Source organism: Podarcis pityusensis, assembly GCF_964106645.2.
Source record: "Podarcis pityusensis genome assembly, chromosome: 11".
Classification (NCBI taxonomy): Eukaryota; Metazoa; Chordata; class Lepidosauria; order Squamata; family Lacertidae; genus Podarcis; species Podarcis pityusensis.
Genome location: NC_138036.1, coordinates 4,265,533 through 4,288,110, shown reverse-complemented (window position 1 = coordinate 4,288,110; position 22,578 = coordinate 4,265,533). Strand labels below are relative to the sequence as shown.

Below are 22,578 nucleotides of genomic sequence, written 5' to 3'. Positions count from 1 at the left end.
ATAATCTGGTGTGGGCTAATGTGTAAACCAGCACTTTAGGGAACATCAGATCCGTTTTGGTGTGTCTCTGTTTTCTCATTTTCCCAATCTTAAATTCAGTTCTCCACCTGTCCATAGCAGTTTGCAAATTAAAAAAAAGACTTCGTAAAAAAAATATGCAAGTATTTTAGTGCAAATTTCTTCTAATGCATGCACTTTTTTGGAAAGCAATTTTACCTAATATAATACCTTTTGATGTTATTTCCAAAAATATGTGCATTTAATGCACATTTTACCTAATAAATGTGTTTTTGTACACTTGGTTGGAGAACTGTGTGGCAAAATCTGGAGAAATGTAGAAGCTGGCTGAGCAAAGGCTGGTGTAAACCCCCCCCCTAAAAAAGGGCATTCTGGGAATGTGGTTGGAATGGGGGGGATGGACATATATGGCTACCCTGAACCTGAAGACCCTCTTCTGTGACTCATTTGCAGCTCAACTGCTTAAGTCACCAGAGGGCTCCTACATAATAGCAGAGGTTTTGCCAATGTCACAAAGTTTCAAACTTCTTATTGGAGTCAAAAAGACTGAGAAGCAGGTAAAGAATGTGGCCCCCCATTGCCTCTCTATCAGGCCATGGGCCTTTTTGAGCCACACTCCTTAGTGGTCCAGTTTCACACCTTCCTTGAGAGCTTTTTTCCTAGCTGGAATATGTTGCTGAACCCTGATAATGCCTGGCTGAAGGATAGAATACAGTGGTACCTCGGGTTAAGAACTTAATTCATTTTGGAGGTCCATTCTTAACGTGAAACTGTTCTTAACCTGAGGTACCACTTTAGCTAAAGGGGCCTCCTGCTGCCGCTGTGCCACCACCGCACAATTTCTGTTCTCATCCTGAAGCAAAGTTCTTAACGTGAGGTACTATTTCTGGGTTAGCGGAGTCTGTAACCTGAAGCGTCTGTAACCCGAGGTACCACTGTATGTGTAGAACCTAGCCAACTGTACAACGGTAACATTTACCGCAGGCATAGGCAAACTCGGCCCTCCAGATGTTTTGAGACTACAATTCCCATCATCCCTGACCACTGGTCCTGTTAGCTAGGGATAATGGGAGTTGTAGTCTCAAAACATCTGGAGGGCCGAGTTTGCCTATGCCTGATTTACAGCTATTTCTCTGTCCAGTTCTGCCTCTGGCTCCATTGACCACTGAGATGGTCCTCAGAAGCTAGCTAGAAGGGAACGAGGCCCTCAAGCTTTTTTAAAAAAGTTCCTTATTCCTGGATTAGAGATTCCTTCCTTCCTTCCTTCCTTCCTTCCTTCCTTCCTTCTTGAAATATATTTTTGATTCTCAGTAGCTTGAACTATGCAACAGACTCATAGAAACTCTGCCCCATGTTTACAGGAGGACAAAACACATGGTAGAGATGCCTTCAACCCTGGTGAAATATCTTTCTGCAGCCCCTACCCAAGCAGAGGTTGTTCTGAACTGTCAGCCTACGCAGGCATCCCTTGGAAGCTGTTGCTAACAGTGCTCCTTTCTCTCTCCTTGTGTCTCCTCACAGATGAACAGACCGATCCAGGTGAAACCAGCGGACAGCGAGAGCCGAGGAGGTAGTTGCTTTTTGTGTTGTTTTTTTCCTTAGCCCCCAGCTCTGCACGTAATTGTTGTCTCTGGCTGCTCTCGGGCAACGCGCAGATCAATTAGTAACACAATCACTGCCAAAGCAAAATTCCCTCTGTAGCAAAGATGCTCTTTATTAAATCTCCTTCACTTCGCCTTCCTTTTGCTCATATTCAATTATTATTTGATTTTAAAAGGCAGGTAGGTGCCAACGATTGCTCGGGAAACAAATAACGGTCTTGTTAAGAAGTGAGCCCCTGGATGCTGACTTAACAAAGTTTAGCAGTCTTGACTGTAGCAATGATTGTCCGCAGGCAGCCCAACTCTCTAAGTCTGAGCTGCTATCTTGGTTGGTTAGGGCAGAAAGTTTTATTCTTCTTCTGCCTTTCTGGCCTCCTTTCCATTTGCTAAAGGGGGCCTCTCCACTTTGGAAGGAAGTGAAATCGGATATTGCCAAATGATGGTCAACTGTCCTAGCACCATTTAATCTTGTCCCTGTTGGTCCAGCCAAATGTTAATCAAGGTGTGATAAAATAATAGCCTACAGTCTCACTTGTAAGGAAGAGAACAGTGTTGTCAGAAGCAAAGGTGCATTGCACACTTTAATGTTTCATCAATCTAGGTGTCGTTAAAATCTTGGCTGCTACAAAATCCAGCTGCATCGTTACTGTGTTGTTGCAAGATGGCACCAGTTTTATTAGTGAGCGTAATTGCTTACGAGGGGGGTCAGTTGATGTGGCAAAATGTATTTTTGGACTCTGGAGAGAAGAGAAGTTGGACATGTCTGGTCTGGTGGATTTGCTAGTCCCAAACAGCAGTTGCAACCTAGAAGATATGTCTTCTGATCCTATCCAGTTGGCAATTGGGACATGTGAAATACATTCACTTTTGGAGTTGTGGTCTGGAGTTGTGTTGCATGTGTATCCAAATGGTGTTTCAACAAAATGTCAGCTACGTGTCGTTAGGGGACTAAGTGTGACAACCTGTGATACTCAGCATTTCTCCAGGCTAGTTAATTGGTGCAAACTTATTTGCAATGTTGATTAAATCCTGGTAGGTGCCTTTGCCTCTGGAAGAGCTGGGCAGATCTTGCTCCTCTGCCTCTGCACTGGCCCTCAACCCACTTAGTGGCCCCCAAACTCCTTTGTTAACATTGCAAGTGCTGTCTCCTGCTCAGCAACAGAAGCCTTGCTTCATGATGAAGGGGAAGAGGAAATATGTGATGGGGTGTTTATGAGAAAAAGGATTTCTAGCCCCTGAACTTGAACTGTGCAAGCCTTTTGCAATATATATAGAGAAAGAGAGAGACAGTGAGAGAGAAGGCTGAGGGGTGTGTGTGAGGAGACAGCCTGCTGTCTGTCAAATGGGATGCACCCAAAATAATAATCAGACCAGCCAATTTGCTGAGTGCTCCTTGAGGGTGTGTTGCCTACGAACCGGCCAGCTTTACTGAGATTGCTATTAAGCACACAGGTCGTGCACAGTGTTCAAGAGAGAAACCCCCCACAATTTGCAAAAAACTCTCTTGGCATTGCAACCGCCTCAGCTTTCGGGAAGGTGCTTTGGAAGGGTGCGAGCGCGTGAATCATTTATACCTGTCACACAACTCCCTGGTAGCCGCCCTCTTAGTATTTTAGCTAATTACCTCCCCCTCGTTCACCCCGCCGCTGCCTTGTTTACTTGCTCATCCCGGCTTTTATTATAATACGAGGCGCGAGTGTCAGGATTGGAATGGGAGCCACGTCGTGCTGATTCCCAAAAGAGGAGCTGCTTCCGGGCTGGCAGAGCTGCTTGGAGGACACCTGGACTCAAGGGCAATGATGGGGAGCTGAACAGTTTGGACCAAAGGAAGGGGCTGGGTCTGAGAGGGGGCGGACAATAAAGCTTGGCTGGGTGCAAGCAAGACCATTAAAATGCCAGCAAGGCATGCTGAATGCTAAAGAGGAAGGTGAACTTCATAAGTCCAGAGCGTGTGGTCAGATGCATCAACAGGCAGCCCAAGACTAGATTGTCCTGTCCACACCCTGGTTCCTGGGGGTGAGGCGGGGAGCTTAGTGTCTGCCAAGCCAAGCAAGGAGGGTGGGGAGCTGTCCAGGAGGTCAGCAACTGTGGTGTTCAGGATAGCAGGGGAGCTGTCCAGCAAAGAGAGCTGAGCAGGGCAAGGTGTTGTGTCAGCGGATGACAGAGCAAGTTCATAGGTGGCCCTGCTGCTTGCAGCTCAAAGTGGCTTGCAACCCAAAGCAGTTTGGCTGGTGCTGCACTGCTAGCTTCCAAATATCCTCATCCTTGGTGTTTACCTGGCAGGGAAGGGGCATTGTGGCAGCGAATTGGAGGCAGTGTTGGGTGCATCCCTACCTCTTTGCCATCTTGCTAGGCTAGAATTTGGGCCCTGCCCCAACAAGGTAAACCCAATCCTCCCTGGACCATCAAAGGGGACCTCATGTTCCTCCTCGTGAGTAGGACTTCGGGACCAGAGTCCTTGTGGTTCCAACACTCTGCCTTTTGTTCTGTGTTGTGAACCGCCCTGAGTTCTACGGATGAAGGGCAGCATGCAAATATACATAAGAATAATGCAAAAATTCAACAGGGCTTTGTTTGTTTGTTTTGTTGCTATTTTGTTAAAGTTGTTAATATTGTTTTATAGGTATGAATGCTGTTGTACTTTGTGAATCCTATAACATGATTTTTGGTGTTACTGTGATGTTTAGCTTATTTTATTAGTTTTTTGTTAATAGTGTTACATAGATGGTAATTGTTTTGTTTGGGATTTGGGATTGTTTTACTGATGATTTGTTAAGTATTCTATATGATTTATGCTGTATTTTTGATGTTCCATTATGCCATTTTTATCTTTTGTTTGTAAGCCACTTTGGGATTTATTTGAATAAAAAGCAGCATAGCAATAGAATCAAAATAACAACAACAACAACAAAATTCCTTTTTATGCTTTTTATTAGTTTATTATTACAACCCAAACACACACAACGAACTGAATTTTCTTTAAAAAAATACAAATACAGATACGAAACAAATAATAAACGTATATCATATTTCGATTCTTATTCTTTTCTAATTGACTTCCTTAGTCCTCCACACAGGTTTACTTTCAAATTTGGTAAACTGTTTCTTTCTCATTTCCTTTTTCCTACTTTTTCCTATATTTTATACTTTTACACTATATTTTGTGTTGCAAAAATTATGCAAAGCAAGTCCAGGTATTGATTTTAGGGCACTGCTTTTTTTTAGATAATCTCTATATTTTCCCCATTCTTTTTGGAATGTTTGTTTAGATCAGGGCTAGTCAACCTTTCCATACCTTACCGCCCACCAGTGCTGCAGTAACATCTGCCGTAGAACCCCCTACCGCCCACCTGGAATCCTGAAACATCCACTAGTGGGCAGTAGGGACCACGTTGACTACACCTGGTTTAGACTGTCCCCTAACTGTATCCGCCATTTTGGCCAATTCAAGGTAATCAAATAATTTATCTTTCCACTCTTTTTTTGTTGGTGCTATCTCTTTTTTCCATTTTTTTTTTGCAATTAAGATTATTGCTGCCGATGTTGCATACAGGAATAGTCTCTTATTTTCACTTGCAATGTTGGTGTCTAATATGCCCAGCAGAAAAACATCTGTTTTTGTTTTTTTAATAAAGGTTTGTTTAAATATTTTCTTCATAAATAAAAAATAATTTCCAATGTGCTGGGGAAGCACTTCCAAGATGATGGTCTCAGAATGTGATATTCAGTGCTAGTCCCTGAAACCCCAAAGGGTCTCTGCCAATCAATGGAGACAGTACTGTGGTAGATGGACCAATGGCCGGATTCGGTATAAGGCATCTTCTGGTGTTCCTCTGCTTAATACCCATCTGTGTGACCAAAAGTCCCCAGCTTGAAGTCCGCACTTTTCATGCAATACCAACTCCAGGGAACAGTGTAGGTTTTCGTGCCAGGTCATAGCATCCTGGAGAGAACAAGTTGCTGATTTTACAGCTAGGTCACTGGGAAACCTTCCTAGACTACAGCTTAGAGTCTACCTAATGAAAGAGCATCTTGTTTTGTTGTCTGTAACTAATGGCCAACTGAACCACAAAATCCCTTCTGCTTACAAGTCTCCCTAGGGCAACCCATTTTTTTTTTTAAAGGAAGGGAATTTTGTTCTTGTTTTTTGTTTTGTTTTTCCCCAAACACTTTCTTATTGTGTCAATTCTTTCGGCTTTGATTATAATTTAGGAAGGCATCATGTTAGCATTGTTGTAGCATGCACATTCCACATGTACACGATCGGGGTCCCTGATAGTACCTAAGCTGAAAAGTGGGTCTCTGCCCTAAGGAAATTACCACCTCAGATTTGATGAAAAGAGGCCACATTCATGCAATACATTTAAAGCAGTGCAATGCCTTCCATGACTTCCCCCAAAGAATTCTGGGAGCTGTAGTTCGTTAATGGCGCTGAGAGTTCTTAGGCAGCCCCTATACGCCTCCCAGAACTACAAATCCCAGAGTTCCCTGTGAAGAGGGATTGATAGTTGAAACCACATCGAGAATTTGAACTCTTGTGAAGGGAATTTCATGGCAAGATAGTATATTTTGAGAGAGCCAATGTTACGTAGTGGTTAGCGCATTGGACTAGGACCTGGGGGACCAGGGTTCAAATCCCCACATGGCCATGAAGCTCCCTGGGCGAGACCTTCGGAACCAGTCATTAATTATGTAAATTAATACCACAATACCTCAAGGACCTCCTCTTTCCATATGAACCTACCAGGACCCTGATATCATCTTCTGAGGCCCTCCTTCGTGTGCCTCCTCCTCGAGAGGTCCGGAGGGTGACAACACAAGAACGGGGTCTTCTCTGTAGTGGCTCCCCGTCTGTCGAATGCTCTCCCCAGGGAAGTTCACCTGGTGCCTTCATTACACACCTTTAGGCGCCAGGCAAAAACATTCCTTTTTAACCTGGGTGATCTGATTTACATCCTATGCCCTTTCAAAATGTGTTTTTTATTGGGGGGGGGCTATTGGGTTGTTTTTATTTTTATTATGTATTTTGTGGTTTTATATCCTGATTTTATTCTGTCAACCGCCCTGAGACCTCTGGGTATAGTGCGGTATATAAATTCTAATAATAATAATAATAATAATAATAATAATAATAATAAAATGTACATGTAATGGTAAGCATTGTTTTTGGTGAGGTGGAAGGAAAACACGGGATCTCTGAAGAGAAAGGGAGCATCGCTGTTCCCATTGTTTCTTTCCATTTCTCCGCTTTCCTCCTTCCTTCCTTCCTGCCTGACTCGCCCTTCAAAAAGACAAACCTGCATTCCTTGATGTGAATGAACAGGGAACTGTGTGAGAGAAAGTCCAAAGGTTATTTGGAGTTCATCTGTTGCCTATGCTCTGTGCTGAGGGATCGGGGAAGGGGGGAGAGGAAACTCCCGGGGAGTTCGTGTTGCATTGTGTTGCGTTCCAGCTTCTTCGGCACGCAAGTCTTCCCAAAACAAGCCATTCCTCTCCGGCGGTGTGGAAATGCTGATAGGATTCACTGCCGAGGGTTGATTGCAATGCTTGTCAGATTACACGCATGAGGCTGCTTAGCTTGGGACCTTTGGTGGGGAGGGGAGGGGGGGGACAGGGAGAAGATGCGTCGCTGTGACTGTCTCTAATGGATTTCCTGAATGTGATTTTTTTTTTTTTTTGCTGCAATGGTTGTTTTAGGGGGTCAAACGGCAGAAGTTGCAGAAGCTGTTGCATTGGCTCAGGTGCATCACATCTGCCTTGCATGCTGAAGGCCCCTGGTTCAGTCCGTGTTATCACCATGTGGGGCTGAAACAAACGCTTTCCTGAAACCCTGGTGAGGCTATGGTCCTTGGGCAAATGGAAGAAGAGCCTACTGGATCAGGCCAATTGTAGTATCTAGTCCAGCTTCCTGTTCTCGCAGTGGCCAACCAGATGCCTGTGAGAAACCCACAAGGGCTAATGTGGTTTCCAGCAACAGTATTCAAAAGCATTGCTGTGTCCAATTGTAGAGACAGAGCTGCTGCTGCTGCTGCTTCTTCTTCTTCTTCTTCTTCTTCTTCTTCTTCTTCTTCTTCTTTTTCTTTCCCTTGTAGACAAGTAAGATTGTCTTCCATAAACATGGTTTTAACAATGAGTCCGTAAGTGACTGTGAAGACCAATTCTGGATCCACACGTCCTTCCACAGTGGGGACATAGGTTTCTGGACAGGAGTTGATTGATCACGGTGAGAGTTTGCCAAGCGTGCCTTCCTCTTAGCATGTTTCTCCCTTGCATCTTGAGTTTGAGTGTCTTCAAAGCCCATGACACCTTTGGTAAAGGCTGTTCTCCAACTGGAGCGCTCGCAGGCCAGTGTTTCCCAGTTGCCGGTGCTTATACTACATTTTTTAAGATTTGCCTTGAGACAGTCTTTGAACCTCTTTTGTTGACCGCCAGCATTACGCTTTCCATTTTTAAGTTCAGAATAGAGTAGTTGCTTTGGAAGACGATCATCAGGCATCCAAAAAATATGACCTGTCCAACGAAGTTGATGTTGAAGAATCATTGCTTCGACATTGGCGATCCCGTTCGTATCCAGAGGTACCACTGTAATATGGAAATTTAATTTAAAAAAGAAAAAAAGAGGTAGTCCTTTTCTATGCAGCAGATAGTTGAACTATGGGACTCCCTCTCACAGAAGGCAGTGATGCTCACCATCACTGCCTTCTAGTGGCTGCAGAAGAGGACTGGACAAATCCATGGAGGAGGAGATTTTTGATGGCTATGCAGTGCCTATAGAGTTGGAGGCAGAAATGCTTTTAAATACCAGTTGCTGGAAAGCACAGGAGGGAAGACCTTCTGCTCAGATCTCGCTTGCATGTTTCCCACAAACATCTGGCCACTGTGAAAACTGGATGATGGGCTAGATGGGCCTGATCCAGAAGCCTCTTCTTATGTTCTGAGCTCCCCGCTCCCTATTCCTTTAATTACAGCTCAGCCAAATGCCCTTTCTGAACTTGGGGGCACATGAACAGCTCTGCGATCTCCTCTTCTCAATATACAGGTTGCTTGTCAATGAATTATTATGTGCATTAATAATATATTTATAGACATGCTACACAATTAATTTGCGAAAGCATTAACTGAACTCTGTCATTCGAGTGCCTTGGAATAATGACTCGGAGCACGGCTCCTTTATGGCTCAGAGTGCAGGTCCTTTATGGCGAGTCTGCGGCGTCTCCTTCTAACAGGCTTGTTATTACCCAAGGCTGCCATAACCCCCTCCTCGCATTGTGGTTTATAGCACATCAATAGCAAATGTGTTCCCTTTATTGGAAGTGATGTGCATTTTACTATAATATAGCGGAATTTGTGCAATCTATATGGATGCGTTAAGCATCCAATGAATTGGCTTGCCGAACAGTCACAATTGCAAATGCTTTATTGAATTCCCCCCCCCCCCCCTTCATCTGGAGGTAGGAATACAGCTGAAGTTGCCGCAAATTTCCTGCTAAAATAGGTGGGTGGCGAAGACTTTTCAAAGATGCAGTATTTCACCACAATAGAGTAGAGGGGAAATCTCTGATAGCCCATGACATCAAACTGGGTGGGATAGCTAATATTTCAGAAGGCGGGTCCAATATGATGTTGACGGGATGGAGGAGAAGGCCAAAACCAGCATTAGGAACTTTGGCAGGAGGAAGAAGAAGAAGAAGAAGAAGAAGAAGAAGAAGAAGAAGAAGAAGAAGAATTTATTTCTACCCCGCCCATCTGGCTGGGGTTCCCCAGCCACTCTGGGCAGCTTTCAACAGAACATTAAAAACAGAATAAAACTTCAAATATTAATACTAATACTAATACCAATACTACTAATAATAATTTTTATTTATACCCCGCCCTCCCCAGCCAAGGCCGGGCTCAGAGCGGCTTACAAGCAATAATAAAAACAAGATGAATGATTACAACTTAAAAACAAAAATAAAATACAGCATTAAAATAATGGAACATTAAAATATTAAAATGTAGCCTCATCGCAGGAGGAGAAGGAAAAGAAAAAAGAAAGAGAGGGAGGGAGGGAATCAAATTGGCAAGAACTTTCCTAAACAGCACTGCCTTCAGATGTCTTCTAAAATTCAGATAGTTGTTTATTTCCTTGACATCTGATGGGATGGCATTCTGCAGGGCAGGTGCCACTACCAAGAAGGCCCTCTGCCTGGTTCCCTGTAGCTTCGCTTCCCGCAGTGAGGGAACCGCCAGATGCTTTTGAATTATAGTGCTGGAGGAGACTCTCAGGGACTGCAAGAAGATCCAACCTATCCATTCTTAAGGAAATCAGCCCCTGAGTGCTCACTGGAAGGACAGATCCTGAAGCTGAGGCTCCACTACTTTGGCCACCTCATGAGAAGAGAAGACTCCCTGGAAAAGACCCTGATGTTGGGAAAGATGGAGGGCACAAGGAGAAGGAGATGACAGAGGACCAGATGATTGGACAGTGTTCTCGAAGCTACCAGCATGAGTTTGATGAAACTGCGTGAGGCAGTGGAAGACAGGAGTGCCTGGCGTGCTCTGGTCCAGGGGGTCACGAAGAGTCGGACACGACTAAATGACTAAACAACAACAACTACTACTACTACAACCATACCCTCCAACGTTTCTCTGGTGAAAATAGGGATGTCCTAAGGAAAAGTGGGACAAGCTTTATTCAGAGTAGACCTACTGGGCTGAAATCACCTAACAAGTCCCATATGTGGAAGCCTTACACAGATCCAGAATGCCGTTGTTAGCTAACATTTCGTGGGTTTCGTCACTGTATTGACAGAAATGCCTGAGATATTTTGCAGCAGGCGCGCGCGCACAAAAAGATAGTATTAGAACGTCAAACAGGTGTTAGTCCTAATCCTGACCTCCACATGTTGGCCTGTGTAATGGGAATCTGTCATAGCCATCCTGTCAGTTAGACTATCTCTTAAATGCAGCTGGAGAACTAAGCAGTAAAGCAGGCACAACTGTCTGGTCACAAAGGGATCAACATCAGCTCAGCCCAACTCAAATCCTGGGAACAAACACCAGGTTGGAGATATTTAAAGCTCCTTTCAAGCCTCTGACTTTCTATTTTCTCTGCCTCTCTGTACACAAAGCTGTTTCTCCTTTCCTAAAGCCCCCAAATGCCAGCCATTCACAAAAAAGGGTAAATAACCATTCCACAGTAACACTGTCTCTACCTTTGGAGGCAATCATGAAGCTACAGAATTATCCTTAGGAAAGCAAAGGTTTGCTCCTGAAAATACAAATTCCCTTCCCTTAGAAAAGGTGTTGCTATCACTGCAGCAGTAGATGTGTCACCACGGAACAATAACATCCTGGCTCCCCGCTGGGGATGGGGCAGAAATTCATGTGGTTCACATTTTAATCAAACCAATACACCAAGTGAAGTGCAGGCATCTGTCTAAGTGCAGGTTCCTCTGAATTGAGTGATGAATTTCTCCAACCAAAAATAGGTATAGCTAACAAATGGACCTTGGTGCATTGGTTGCAATGGGTCTACTCTGAGTATGACTTAATCGCCACCAAATGAGCAACATTTGATCCACAAATTCCAAGTAAAGGGAAATGTGTGGACTCCTTGAAGAAAGTTTGTTCAACTTCTCTAAAGAAGGACAGGGAGGTTTCTTGCAGATTTATCTCAAGGAAGAACCTCCAAATTTCCCCCAGATGTCCCTTGACGTGAATATAGGAAAGTAGGAAGTTATCTTATACCCATTCAGAGCATCTGTTTATCCATCTCAGTGCTGTCTACACTGAGGGTGCATTCAGACATGGAGAATTTCACATTAGTTTTCCTGATTATAATGCTATAACTTCTGTCCTCTTTTAGAACGTTCCTTTCACACTGTACTGCCTGTTGTGTTATGGAGCTGTGACTTTTTGAACTATATACCAGCATGTCATGCTAGATTTCATTCACACCAGTGAGCATGGTGTGACAGGACTACAAATGTCACTGGGAAACCTCACTACTCCCCACCCCCCCTTCTGCACATGTGTGTCTGTTCCCCCATGATTCCCCCATAAAACCATCAGGAAAGGGCTGTATGTCAATATGCCACCATCAATTTTCTCCTGTGGTTTTCTGGTGCCAGGGGGATGCAAGCAGGGTTTTTTTTTCCCTTCTGGAAGCAAATAACATGGAAATGATCGCCAAACATGCACCATATCCCATTAGTTTTCCAGAAGTGGCCTTTATGTCACGTGAAAGCTCAAATATAATGCAGAAATTAGCAGTTAAGGCCGTTCTTGAGATATTGCAGTCCTGAGCCACATAAGGCTTCATAGATCAAAACCAGGACTTTGAATTGGACCCAGAAGCTAATTGGCAGCCAGTGCAGTTGGGCCAGGATTGGTGTAACCATCTTGCCTTGGTGAGCAGCTTGGCCGCCCAATTCTGCACCAGCTGAAGTTTCTGAACAGCCTTCAGGGGCAGTCCCATGTATAACCTATTGCAGTAATCTAACCCATGACTTACAAGAGCATGGACAGAAGCTAAGCTATCCCTGCCCAGATTGGGGAACAGCTGGGTCACCAGCCCAAGCTGATGGAAGGCGCTCCGTGCCACCGAGGCCACCTGAGCCTCAAGCGACAGCAAAGGATCCAGAACGACCCCCAAGCTGTGTACCCACTCCTTCAGAGGGAGTGTAACCCCATCAAGAGCAGGCAACCTCCCATCCATTCATGGGAACCACCCAATACCAGTGCCGTAGTCCTATCTGGATGGAGATTCTGTTGTTGGCTCTCATCCAGACCAATACCAAGGCAAGACACTGGTCCAGCACTTCCACTGCCATGCCTGCAGATGCAAAGCAAAAGCAGAGCTGTATGTCATCAGCAGATTAAAGGGAAAGGGAAAGGACCGCTGACACAGCGCTCATCTCGATTTACTGGATGAGGGAGCTGGTGTTTGTTTGCAGACAGCTTCCGGGTCTTGTGGCCAACATGACTAAGCCTTTTCTGGCAAACCAGAGCAGTGCACGGTAACGCCGTTTACCTTTCCACTGGAGCGGTACCTATTTATCTGCTTGCACTAGGATGCTTTTGAACTGCTAGGTTGGCAGGAGCAGTGACTTGCTTCACAGGCAGGAGACCTGACAAAGGTCATTCAGTCTGTTTCAAATTAAAAGTGGCTGCAGGCATTTCATCTTGTGATCCCAGATGCCACTGGAGCCTCTTGGAAGAACTTGGGACAGGGGAGTGCTTGGCTGCTTTGTTTGTCAAAGATAACTGGGCAGGTTTGTGGAGGAGAGGGCTATCGAGGGCTCCTGGCCTTCTGAACCCCAGTTACTGGAAACCCCAGGAGGGGAGAGTGCGACTCTTGTGCTTGGGCCTAGCTTGCTCATTCCCATAATAGGCACCTGGTTGGCCACTGTGAGACCAGGATGCTGGACTAGGTGGGCTCTTGGCCGGATCCAGCAGATGCTTTTCTCAGTTGCTTACGGCAGGGAGAGACCCTGGGCTTCAGAGACCCAAGTCTTGTCTTTTCTGGCCGCCATTGCTCCGTCAGCCTCAGTTCCCTAGTCGCGGGGATTCAAACCGCTGACCTTCTGATCTGCAAGCCCTACGCTCTGCGGCTTAGACCACAGTGCCACCCGCATCATGATTGCTGATAACCAAATCCAGAACAGGTTGGCTTTCTGTAACCCAGGATCCTCGCTGCCCCTGGGTAAAAGGTGGGCACTGAACAGGGGTGGGCATATCCGACACTTTCGGTTCCCCTGTGTTTCTTCTTTTTGCATTCCCTTCCCGGAGTGTGCAGCTAAGAATGTGAGAATGGTGCTGAAGCCTTTTCCTCTCTCCTCCTTCGCCCGGCTGCTAAATCCCAGAGCATTAAGCCTAGCATAACAGTGTGTGTAGGCAGTGCAGGCTGCATGGGGTTTAATATACTGCAGGCGGCCAACGGGTGATACTCCCTGTCAGAGCTCTTTGATGTAGAGCTGATATACCTTGGCTACAAACCTCGGGGAATCAATGGAATTGGGGGGGGGGCACCCTATTCTTTCAAGGACAGCAACGAGTGACAACCGTCGCCCGCCTACCAATTGGCACCCGAGCTCCTTCTGCCAGTATTTCAGAGAGTGGCTACTTGAAAGCAAGGTCATGCGAGCGTTATTGCTTTTCATGAATATCAGAAAATGCATCTCTCCCACTCCCTTTCTTTCTTTTGATCACATTTTTCCTTTCTCTCTTTAAAAAAAAGAAAAAGGGGGGGGGAGAGAGAGAAAGATGTACGATTGCTGTTTGGAATTTCAATACCGCCGTTCCTGAATGCACGTTAGTTTTATTCCTCTCTTCAAAGAAAACCTTGATAGCCTTAATACATGAATAGATATTTATATACACATAGGTAGTAGCTGCTATTCATAAAACACCTGGCAGAGGTTTTTTAAAGGCATTCCCCCCCACACACACACCCCAAAAAGAGGAATACAGCTCCTTCACTTCTGCTTTGTCTCCTAAGGTTAGTCACTTTCTTGAAGCAGGACAATCCATCCTTGCACCCTTGAAGTGGCTAAGATTAGGGTCCCGCGCTTTCCACTGACATTGGAGGAATATGGGGAGATGGACTCTTCTCAATTTAAAATGGGCAAAAGGAAGACCACCCCTGTAATCAGGCAGATACTGCTGCCTTGAACCTGGACCACCTCATGAGACGTCAGGCTGGAATCCAAACTAGCCTGGGAATCCTTCCATGAGAAGAGCCTTCTGGATCAGATCATAGAATCATAGAATCATAGAGTTGGAAGAGACCACAAGGGCCATCGAGTCCAACCCCCTGCCAAGCAGGAAACACCATCAGAGCTCTCCTGACATATGGTTGTCAAGCCTCTGCTTAAAGACCTCCAATCAATGGGATCCTGTTCTCACAGTGGCCAACCAGATTCCTGTGGGAAACCAGGAAGCAGGATTTGAGCACAGAAGAACTCTCTCTTCCTGCAGTTTCCAGCAGTTGGTATTCAGAAGCATTGTTGTCTTCTTCCCAGGGCTGGATTAAGACCTTTAGAGGCCCTAAACATATTTTGGTGGCCCCCTATATATAATTCAAAATATAAACAATAATAAACTGTGAAATAAAATTTTATTTTTCACAATGAAAAATAATGTTTGTTTTTGTACACTTCCGCTTTATTTATATGTGATCAATTTCCTCCTAAGTTGCAAAATCTTTGATCAGGATCCTCAAAACTAATCTTAAGCGATGAATCTGTTCCTATACTTAGTAGAGATAAGGAATCCAGCCTGCCTACTTTGACTGAGAAAATGAATGCTCAGCTGAGCAATTTGTGACCATGAATGTTAAAAACTTGGCACCTTTAGGTGCTAAGCTAAAATGTTCCTTTTTAACCAGGCCTTTGGTTGATCCGATTTACATCCTCTGCCCTTTTAAAATGTGTTTTCCCCTGGATGCCCTCAGCACAAGCTTATTTTGCTGCATGGTTCGCCCACACCTGCTTCCCCCATCAAATCCAAATTTAAGGAAGGGTCAAGAGTCACATGTTTTGCAAGCAAAAAGTCAAAGCTCAACCCCTAGAATCGCCAAATAGGGTTGGCTTCTGAAATAACAGAGCACTCCTGCAAGTCAGTGTGGGCAGTGCTAAACTAAGTCAGGAAGTGAGCCACTCTAAAGCACATGACTTCCCCCAATGAATCCTGAGTACTGCAGTTTATTAAGGGCGCTGGGAACTGCAGCCCTGTGAGGGGTAGACTACAGTTCCCAGATTCTTTGGGAAAGCCTTGTGCTTTAAACGCACGATGTGTCTTCAGCTTCTGTTTCTGATGACGTAGGAAACTGCGTTATACAGAGGCTGTGTACACACACCATACACCATACACGAGAGTCCACCACCTCTCGTGGGAGTCTGTTCCACTGCTGAACAGCTCTTACTGCCAGTGAGTTTTTCCAAATGTTTAGTTGGAATCTCCTTTCTTGCAACTGGATTCCATAGGTTCTGGTCCTCCCCTCCAGTTCTGGTCCTCCCCTCCAGCATGCTTCCTCCTTCATGTGACAGCCCTTAAGTTATTCGAAGATGGCTACCATATCTCCTCTTATCCAGGCTAAACATACCCAGCTCCTTCAGGCGTTCCTCCTAAGAGTTGGATTCCAGACCCTTGATGATCTTGGTTACCCTTCGTCCATTACCAGCCCAGTGCCCTTTGCTGACTTGTATAAAGGATTTTGTCCTTCGCCGTACCTTGTCCTCTCTTTCTACAGAAGATTGGTATTAAATCCTCTGGGTAGGGACTAAATCACCTCTCTACACTGTTAGCATGAGCTCAGGGAATAGTCATACAACGATGTTGTCTGGCTGAAGCTAAACAGGTCTCAGCTTGGCCAGCATCTGGATCAGCCTTTCTCAACCTGTGAGTCCCCAGATGTTGTTGAACTACAACTCCCATCAGCCCTAGCTAGCAAGGCCAGAGCTCAGGGATGATGGGAGTTGTAGTCCAACAACATCTGGGGACCCACAGGTTGAGAACCTCTAGTCTGGATGGAAAACTAGTACCATAAAGAGGGATTCTCACCTATCACCCCCTTGTGGAAATCCAGTGGCATAACATGGAAGGGGGCAGAGGGGTGGTTGCCTTGGGAGCAAAATTTTTAGAGGTGCAAAATTTAAACACCCAGTGCTTCTTCAATACAGCTGCATGCTTCTGTTGCTGGGCTCTGTTGAAAGGAGCTTCTCCGTGCGAAACAGGAAGTGACCTCACCAGACAACAGAATGACTCTTCTTTTCTTGTCCCTGTGGCTGTAATCAACTGGGTGATGCAGACACCATTCTGCAACTGAATGCTCATGCAGACTCAGTCCATTTTATGTGAACTCAACTGTCTTATACTGAGCCAAGATTGCCTACATTGTTTACTGGTCTACATTGACCAGCAATGCCTCTCTGGGGCTTCCCTCCTATCTAGAGCTACAGGGGACTTCCTCCATACAAAACAGATGTTCTATGACTGAGCTACGGCCCTAAAACACACTCCAGAATATGACCCCAAACCCTCTGCAAAATTCAGGTGTACTGCAGCAGTTGCATTGCAAGTGTGTTTGCAAGAATCATGCACCTCCTTTGCACAGTGCTGGATGATGTGTGCTCCTAAGGCCTGATCTCTACTATATAAAGGATGCTACAGCAGGGGACCAGTATCTGATTGTGCCTCTGTGCTGTGCAAAAGACACGTGCCGATTAAATCATTTGTTATTTTATTATTTATCAAAGGCTGCCGAGGCTTCTCTTAAAGCTTTTTTTCCCAATGTATTTCAGCTTTTTACAAGATATATTTTTGCATCTCCTCACTGCAGGGAATATTTAAGTGTGTTGGGCTCTTAACTAAAAACATATATAATTTCAGGCAGACATCCGTTCCGAGGGGAACAAGGGCTCCCAGGAATAAAGCTAAACTCTTCTGAATTCTCCCCCTCCCCTCTGATTGCTGTAATTCTGGAGGATTTAAGGACGACCTCCCTCGAGGCGCTGGGCGGGGAGCAGCCATTATCTAGCTGGAGATTGAATCTGAAATTTTCCTAATGGCACTCTTGGCATTAGGAGAGAAAAGGGTGGAATACCGAGAGATTGCTGAGGCCCCGTGTGGTTTCCAGTTTGACATTTCCAAAATCCACACATTCCTTCCCAAATGTACACCTAGAAGACATCTCTGTATCCTGCTCAACATTTCTCAATTCCTGTAGCCTCCTGTCTGATAGTGGTTTCAGGTGTTTGTGGGTGAGAGAGTGTTGGCAGAGGTGCCCAACCAACAATGACACTATGCTCCTCAGACCAGGGATAAGGTAAGATGAGCAGGCAGTGAGGCTGGGGATGCTCCAGGGTGGTGGTCCTGCAGTAGCCAACTCGCGTGAGCCAAACTGCCCACCACACCTGTACCGCCACTGCTCCTGGCGGAAATGAGGGTCCGAGCAGAACTAGGGCCAGAGATGTTGTTGTTTAGCCATTTAGTCGTGTCCGACTCTTCATGACCCCATGGACCAGAGCACGCCAGGCACTTCTGTCTTCCACTGCCTCCCGCAGTTTGGTCAAACTCATGTTAGCAGCTTTGAAAACACTGTCCCACCATCTCGTCCTCTGTTGTCCCCTTCTCCTTGTGCCCTCCATCTTTCCCAACATCAGGGTCTTTTCCAGGGAGCCTTCTCTTCTCATGAGGTGGCCAAAGTACTGGAGCCTCAGCTTCAGGATCTGCCCTTCCAGTGAGCACTCAGGGCTGATTTCCTTCAGACTGGATAGGTTTGATCTTCTTGCAGTCCATGGGACTCTCAAGAGTCTCCTCCAGCACCAGAATTCAAAAGCATCAATTCTTCAGCGATCAGCCAGAGATACATGGGGCATTTGGGGCAGATTGACAGAAAGGTCAGGGCCCATCCAAGCTCAGGCCACATATGTACCATGCATCTGAAGAGCACCGTGATACCACTTTAAACAGTCACGGCAAAGAATCTTGTAGTTTGTTAATGGTGCTGAGAGCTTTCAAGAGGCCTCTATTCTCCCCACAAAGGTACAGTTACCAGTGTCCCCTCTTGGTTGTTAAGCCACCCTGGGAATTGTCGCTCTCAGAGAGGAACAGGGGAACAGGGGTATGCTAACAACTCTTGGGACCTTTAACGGACAGCCTGCGGACTGTCTCGCCAGAGTGGAGCATGCTCTAGTTATCTCCCGCTTGGACTACTGCAATGCACTCTATGTGGGGCTACCTTTGAATGTGGCCCAGAAACTGCAATTAATCCAGAATGCGGCAGCTAGACTGGTGACTGGGAGTGGCTGCCAGGACCACGTAACACTGGTCCTGAGAGATCTGCATTGGCTCCCAGTACATTTCCAAGCACAAGTCAAAGTGTTGGTGCTGAGCTTTAAAGCCCTAAACGGCCTCGGTCCTGTATACCTGAAGGAGCGTCTCCACCCCCATCATCCAGCCCAGACACTGAGATCCAGCCCCGAGGGCCTTCTGGCGGTTCCCTCCCTGTGAGAAGTGAAGTTACCTGGAACCAGGCAGAGAGCCTTCTTGGTAGTGGCACCCGCCCTGTGGAACACCCTCCCATCAGATGTCAAGGAAATAAGCAGCTATCTTATCTTTAAAAGACAACAGAAGGCAGCCCTATTTAGGGAAGTTTTTAATATTTAATGCTGTATTGTTTTTAACACTCGATTGTGAGCCACCCAGAGTGGCTGGAGAAACTCAGCCAGATGGGCGGGGTATAATTAATAAATTATTATTATTATTATTATTATTATTATTATTATTATTATTATTATTTTTAACAAACGACAGCTCCCAGGATTCTTTGGGGGAAGCCATGATAGTTTAAAGTGGCACCACAGTGCTTTGATTGCATAGTATGAACATGCCACAAGTGCATGTTTGCAGGAGCAGGGCTGCGAGGGTAACTGAAACATGCCATTGACACAATATGTGTGCATTCAGGAAGAATTTATACTGGATTTATACTGGACTCTCCTCAAATCCTTCCAGCTTATTAACTGTTCTGCAATATTCCCCCAGTGTTGCTGGATTGTAGCTGGGGGTGTTCTGGTGCCATAGCACAATGAAAGCAGAACAATAAACTGGAGCATTTGTGGTATGTAAAGTTGCAGGATTATAGCAGGACGTTACAGGATATGCAAGGATTGGAAACAAAGCAGTATTTCTGCCCCGAAACAGTCCTGAAAGAGGGATCACATATATACACCCTGATGTTATCGTGAACACAAATAATCATGAATTGTCAGGAGCTGGAGTCAGGCGTAGGTCAGCAATAAAACAATAAATCACCCGATGTCAGTGAACTTAACTCTTTATTCAAAGAAACAAAGCAGCTTAGTCTTAGTGGTCACAACAACTCTTCCCAGTAGGTCTTGCCCCAATGAAGCACTTGTGAGGACTGCTCACCTTCCTACTTCTCTCTAAGGCTCCTCCATGGTTCCTTCCCCTGCAGCCTAAGATTTCATTGCCTCGTCTCTTGTTGCTCCACCCTCTTCATTGCTCTGTGTATTCTAGGAGACCAGGAGGGAGGGGAGCTGGTCACAGCAGCTGGGGGAGACCACCCACATTCTTCAGCAGCCTGTCTCAACTCTGTCTCCTAGTCCCCCTCCTCTCCTGCCTCTGAGTCTGGACTGCTATCTGCCACAGTCTCCTCCTGCTCACTAAACCCTGTTACCTCTTCGGCTTCCAACATCTCCTTCTCCCAGTCTGCTCCCTCTTCTCCCTCTGACCACTCATCATCATCATCATCGTCTCACCACCAATCCCCTGGCTTTGAGCCTTCTTCCCCTGGGGGTTCCCTTGGGGGTTATCCAGCCAGTTCCTCCCACCACTCCTCTGCGTCCAGCCAGTCCATGACATGAATGCACAGTGAAAAGGACATGGGGGGGGGGCAGGTCCTGAAACTGGGGAAACATTCAGTTGCAGGCCAGGTGATGAGATAAAGAGGATCCTTCTAACCTGGTTGTTGTCGTGACTGGGCAGCATAGTGGGAGAACATTTATCTGAATGTGAGGTGAGATGAATTGAAACTGGGCCTGCAGCCCTTTGCCCTCCCACATGCTCAAGATCTGGGTCCCACAGGGACCTTTTCACAGATGATGCCCTTATTCACGAAGGTCCCCCACATGTGTGCATCTAAAAATGGACAGTGTGGATCCTAGTGAAGCTCCTCTTCAAATGGGACTGTGAACATGTGTATATTCTCCCCTCCCCAGCTTCCTTCCTACCTGAAATGAACATCTGAACAGGGCCTACTCTTGCCCTTTTTTCCAAATCTGGTGGGTGGGGGGGTGGGGGGGCTTCTGCAGCACACAGAGCCATCTAGTGGGCAAATGGTGCACAGCAAAGAAGAACAGAATGCACTTGGTGGTCTCTCTCGATTCTGCAGTCGCCCTGGTCTAAACTAGTAAAATTATCATCCAGGAAACGATTGGAATTTGACTAATTCTGATACATGGATCTGGGGGTAATTATGCTTGCTGTGAGAGAAGCAAAATGGAAATACCTTTCATGGGGAAGGACACAGTTGATTATACTTACCTGCAAAACAACAACAACAACAACAGGACAGGCAGGCACCCTGTTTTATCCCTGGGCACCTAGTACAAGTTATTGTTTTTAATATTAATGTTGCATCAGGAGTGTGCATGACGATTTAAGAAATCAAGCAATGCCCAGGTCCCCTGAGAGTTTATAATCTGAAGTTGTGGGGGTGGGAGCTGACAAAACACAGTTATATGTGCTAAGGCTTTGAAGTTAGAATGAAGACTAAAGGTGTGTTCATGCATTTGCCTAAACATGCAAACATGTGAAGTGTAGACAAGCACCGGGTTGTGCATTCAGGCAACCAGGTTTTAGTTTGGAGAAACTGTGAGAGGTGACATGACAGCACTCCATAAAGTGTAGGGAGAGAAGTTTTCCTCCCTCTCCTATAACACTATAGGACAGATAATGAAGCTGAATGTTGCAAGGTTCAAGAAAGTATTTCTTCACACACAGCATAGTTGGAATACGGAAATTGCTCCCAAAGGAGGCGGTAATGGTCACCTGGGTGGTGTTAAAAGAAGATCAGACAAATTCTTGGAGGAGAGGGCTATTGATGGCTACTAGCCATGGTGGCAATGGTCTGCCACCACGATTGGAGGCAGCAAAGGTTCTGAATACCAGTGGCTGCAAAACACAGGAGGGGAGAGGACTCTAGTGCTCAGGTCTTGCTTGTGGACTTGGCTACTGCAAGAATAGGATGCTGGACTAAATGGGCCATTTGCCTGAATCAACGGGATCTTCTTATGAGCAGGAATTCAAAGCAGCCTTCTGGAACCTCTGGTCAAATGCTGGTGGCTGCTAGGTTAGAGGAGGGCAATCTGGGCAGTTCAAACAGAGAAGCTCCTTCCCTTTCTTCTGCAACAGTAGAACATGCCAAGTCTCCTTGAAGTATTGCTTGTCAGCTTCTCAGTGATTGGCCACTGATGCTTCTGGAACGTGAGGCTAGATGGACCTCATCACCACTTCCCAGAATCCAGTTCTTGCTGGGAATCAGGCGTCACCACAGATGCAATCCTAAACAGGGATGGGGCAATTAACTGAAGGGAGGCTTCTTGAAAATGCAAATCCACGCAAATCACAGTGGCCCAAATTTGAGGCAAGCAACTTGAACTCTGCTGTAACCTTACCTTGCATTCCCTCCTATCTCCTGCCCACTACTCTAAAAGCAAAAAGTCAAAAATAAAAACTTTTAGCTTGGAAAAGGTGGAGGTGTAGAAGGGATCCAGGAAATAGAGACTTTCTTGGTATCTTTTCAAGCACCTTGATTACCAGGAAGAAATTACACTGTGCAATATTTGCAGACAACGGGAGCTCCCTCAGAGCTTTGCAACCATTCAAGAGAAATATTTAGGTGACCTTATTTGATTTCCAGAGCTTGTCCACACCTGATCCTAGGCAATCGGGACCCCACTCTAGCAATAAAACCTCCAGATCTTTTCTTCTCCCTTACTTCAGGCAACCTGATTCTGAGGGAGACCACCCAGTTACCCCTCTGCAGCTGTCTGACCACCTGCCTGCCTTTGAGGGAAATGCCATGGCTCACTGGCAGAGTATCTCCTCTACAGGAGCGGGTGGTGCTGTGGTCTAAATCACTGAGCCTCTTGGGCTTGCCGATCAGAAGGTCGGCAGTTTGAATCCCCACGATGGGGTGAGCTCCTGTTGCTCTGTTCCAGCTCCTGCCAACCTAGCAGTTCGAAAGCACGCCAGTGCAAGTAGATAAATAGGTACCACTCTGGCGGGAAGGTAAACAATGTTTCCATGCATTCTGGTTTCTGTCAAGGTGTTCTGTTGTGCCAGAAGCTGTTTAGTCCTGCTGGCCACATGACCTGGAAAGCTGTCTGCGGACAAACGCCAGCTCGCTCAGCCTGAAAGCAAGATGAGCACTGCAACCCCATATTCG

The 22,578-nt window shown here is 45.9% G+C and overlaps 1 protein-coding gene across 13 annotated transcripts in view; it reads left to right on the top strand.

Moving 5' to 3' along the window:
- The window catches only part of CELF4 (CUGBP Elav-like family member 4), a 783,337-nt gene that overhangs the window by 477,349 nt on the left and 283,410 nt on the right, over window positions 1-22,578 (top strand). For all 13 annotated transcript variants that reach the window (XR_013977614.1, XM_080973523.1, XM_080973533.1 and 10 more), the window contains exon 3: window positions 1,540-1,588. Coding sequence is in view for 12 of the 13 variants with exons in the window: in XM_080973523.1 (XP_080829649.1) it covers window positions 1,540-1,588 (49 nt within the window). In the remaining variant the exon portion in view is untranslated. The remainder of the gene's footprint in view (window positions 1-1,539; window positions 1,589-22,578) is intronic.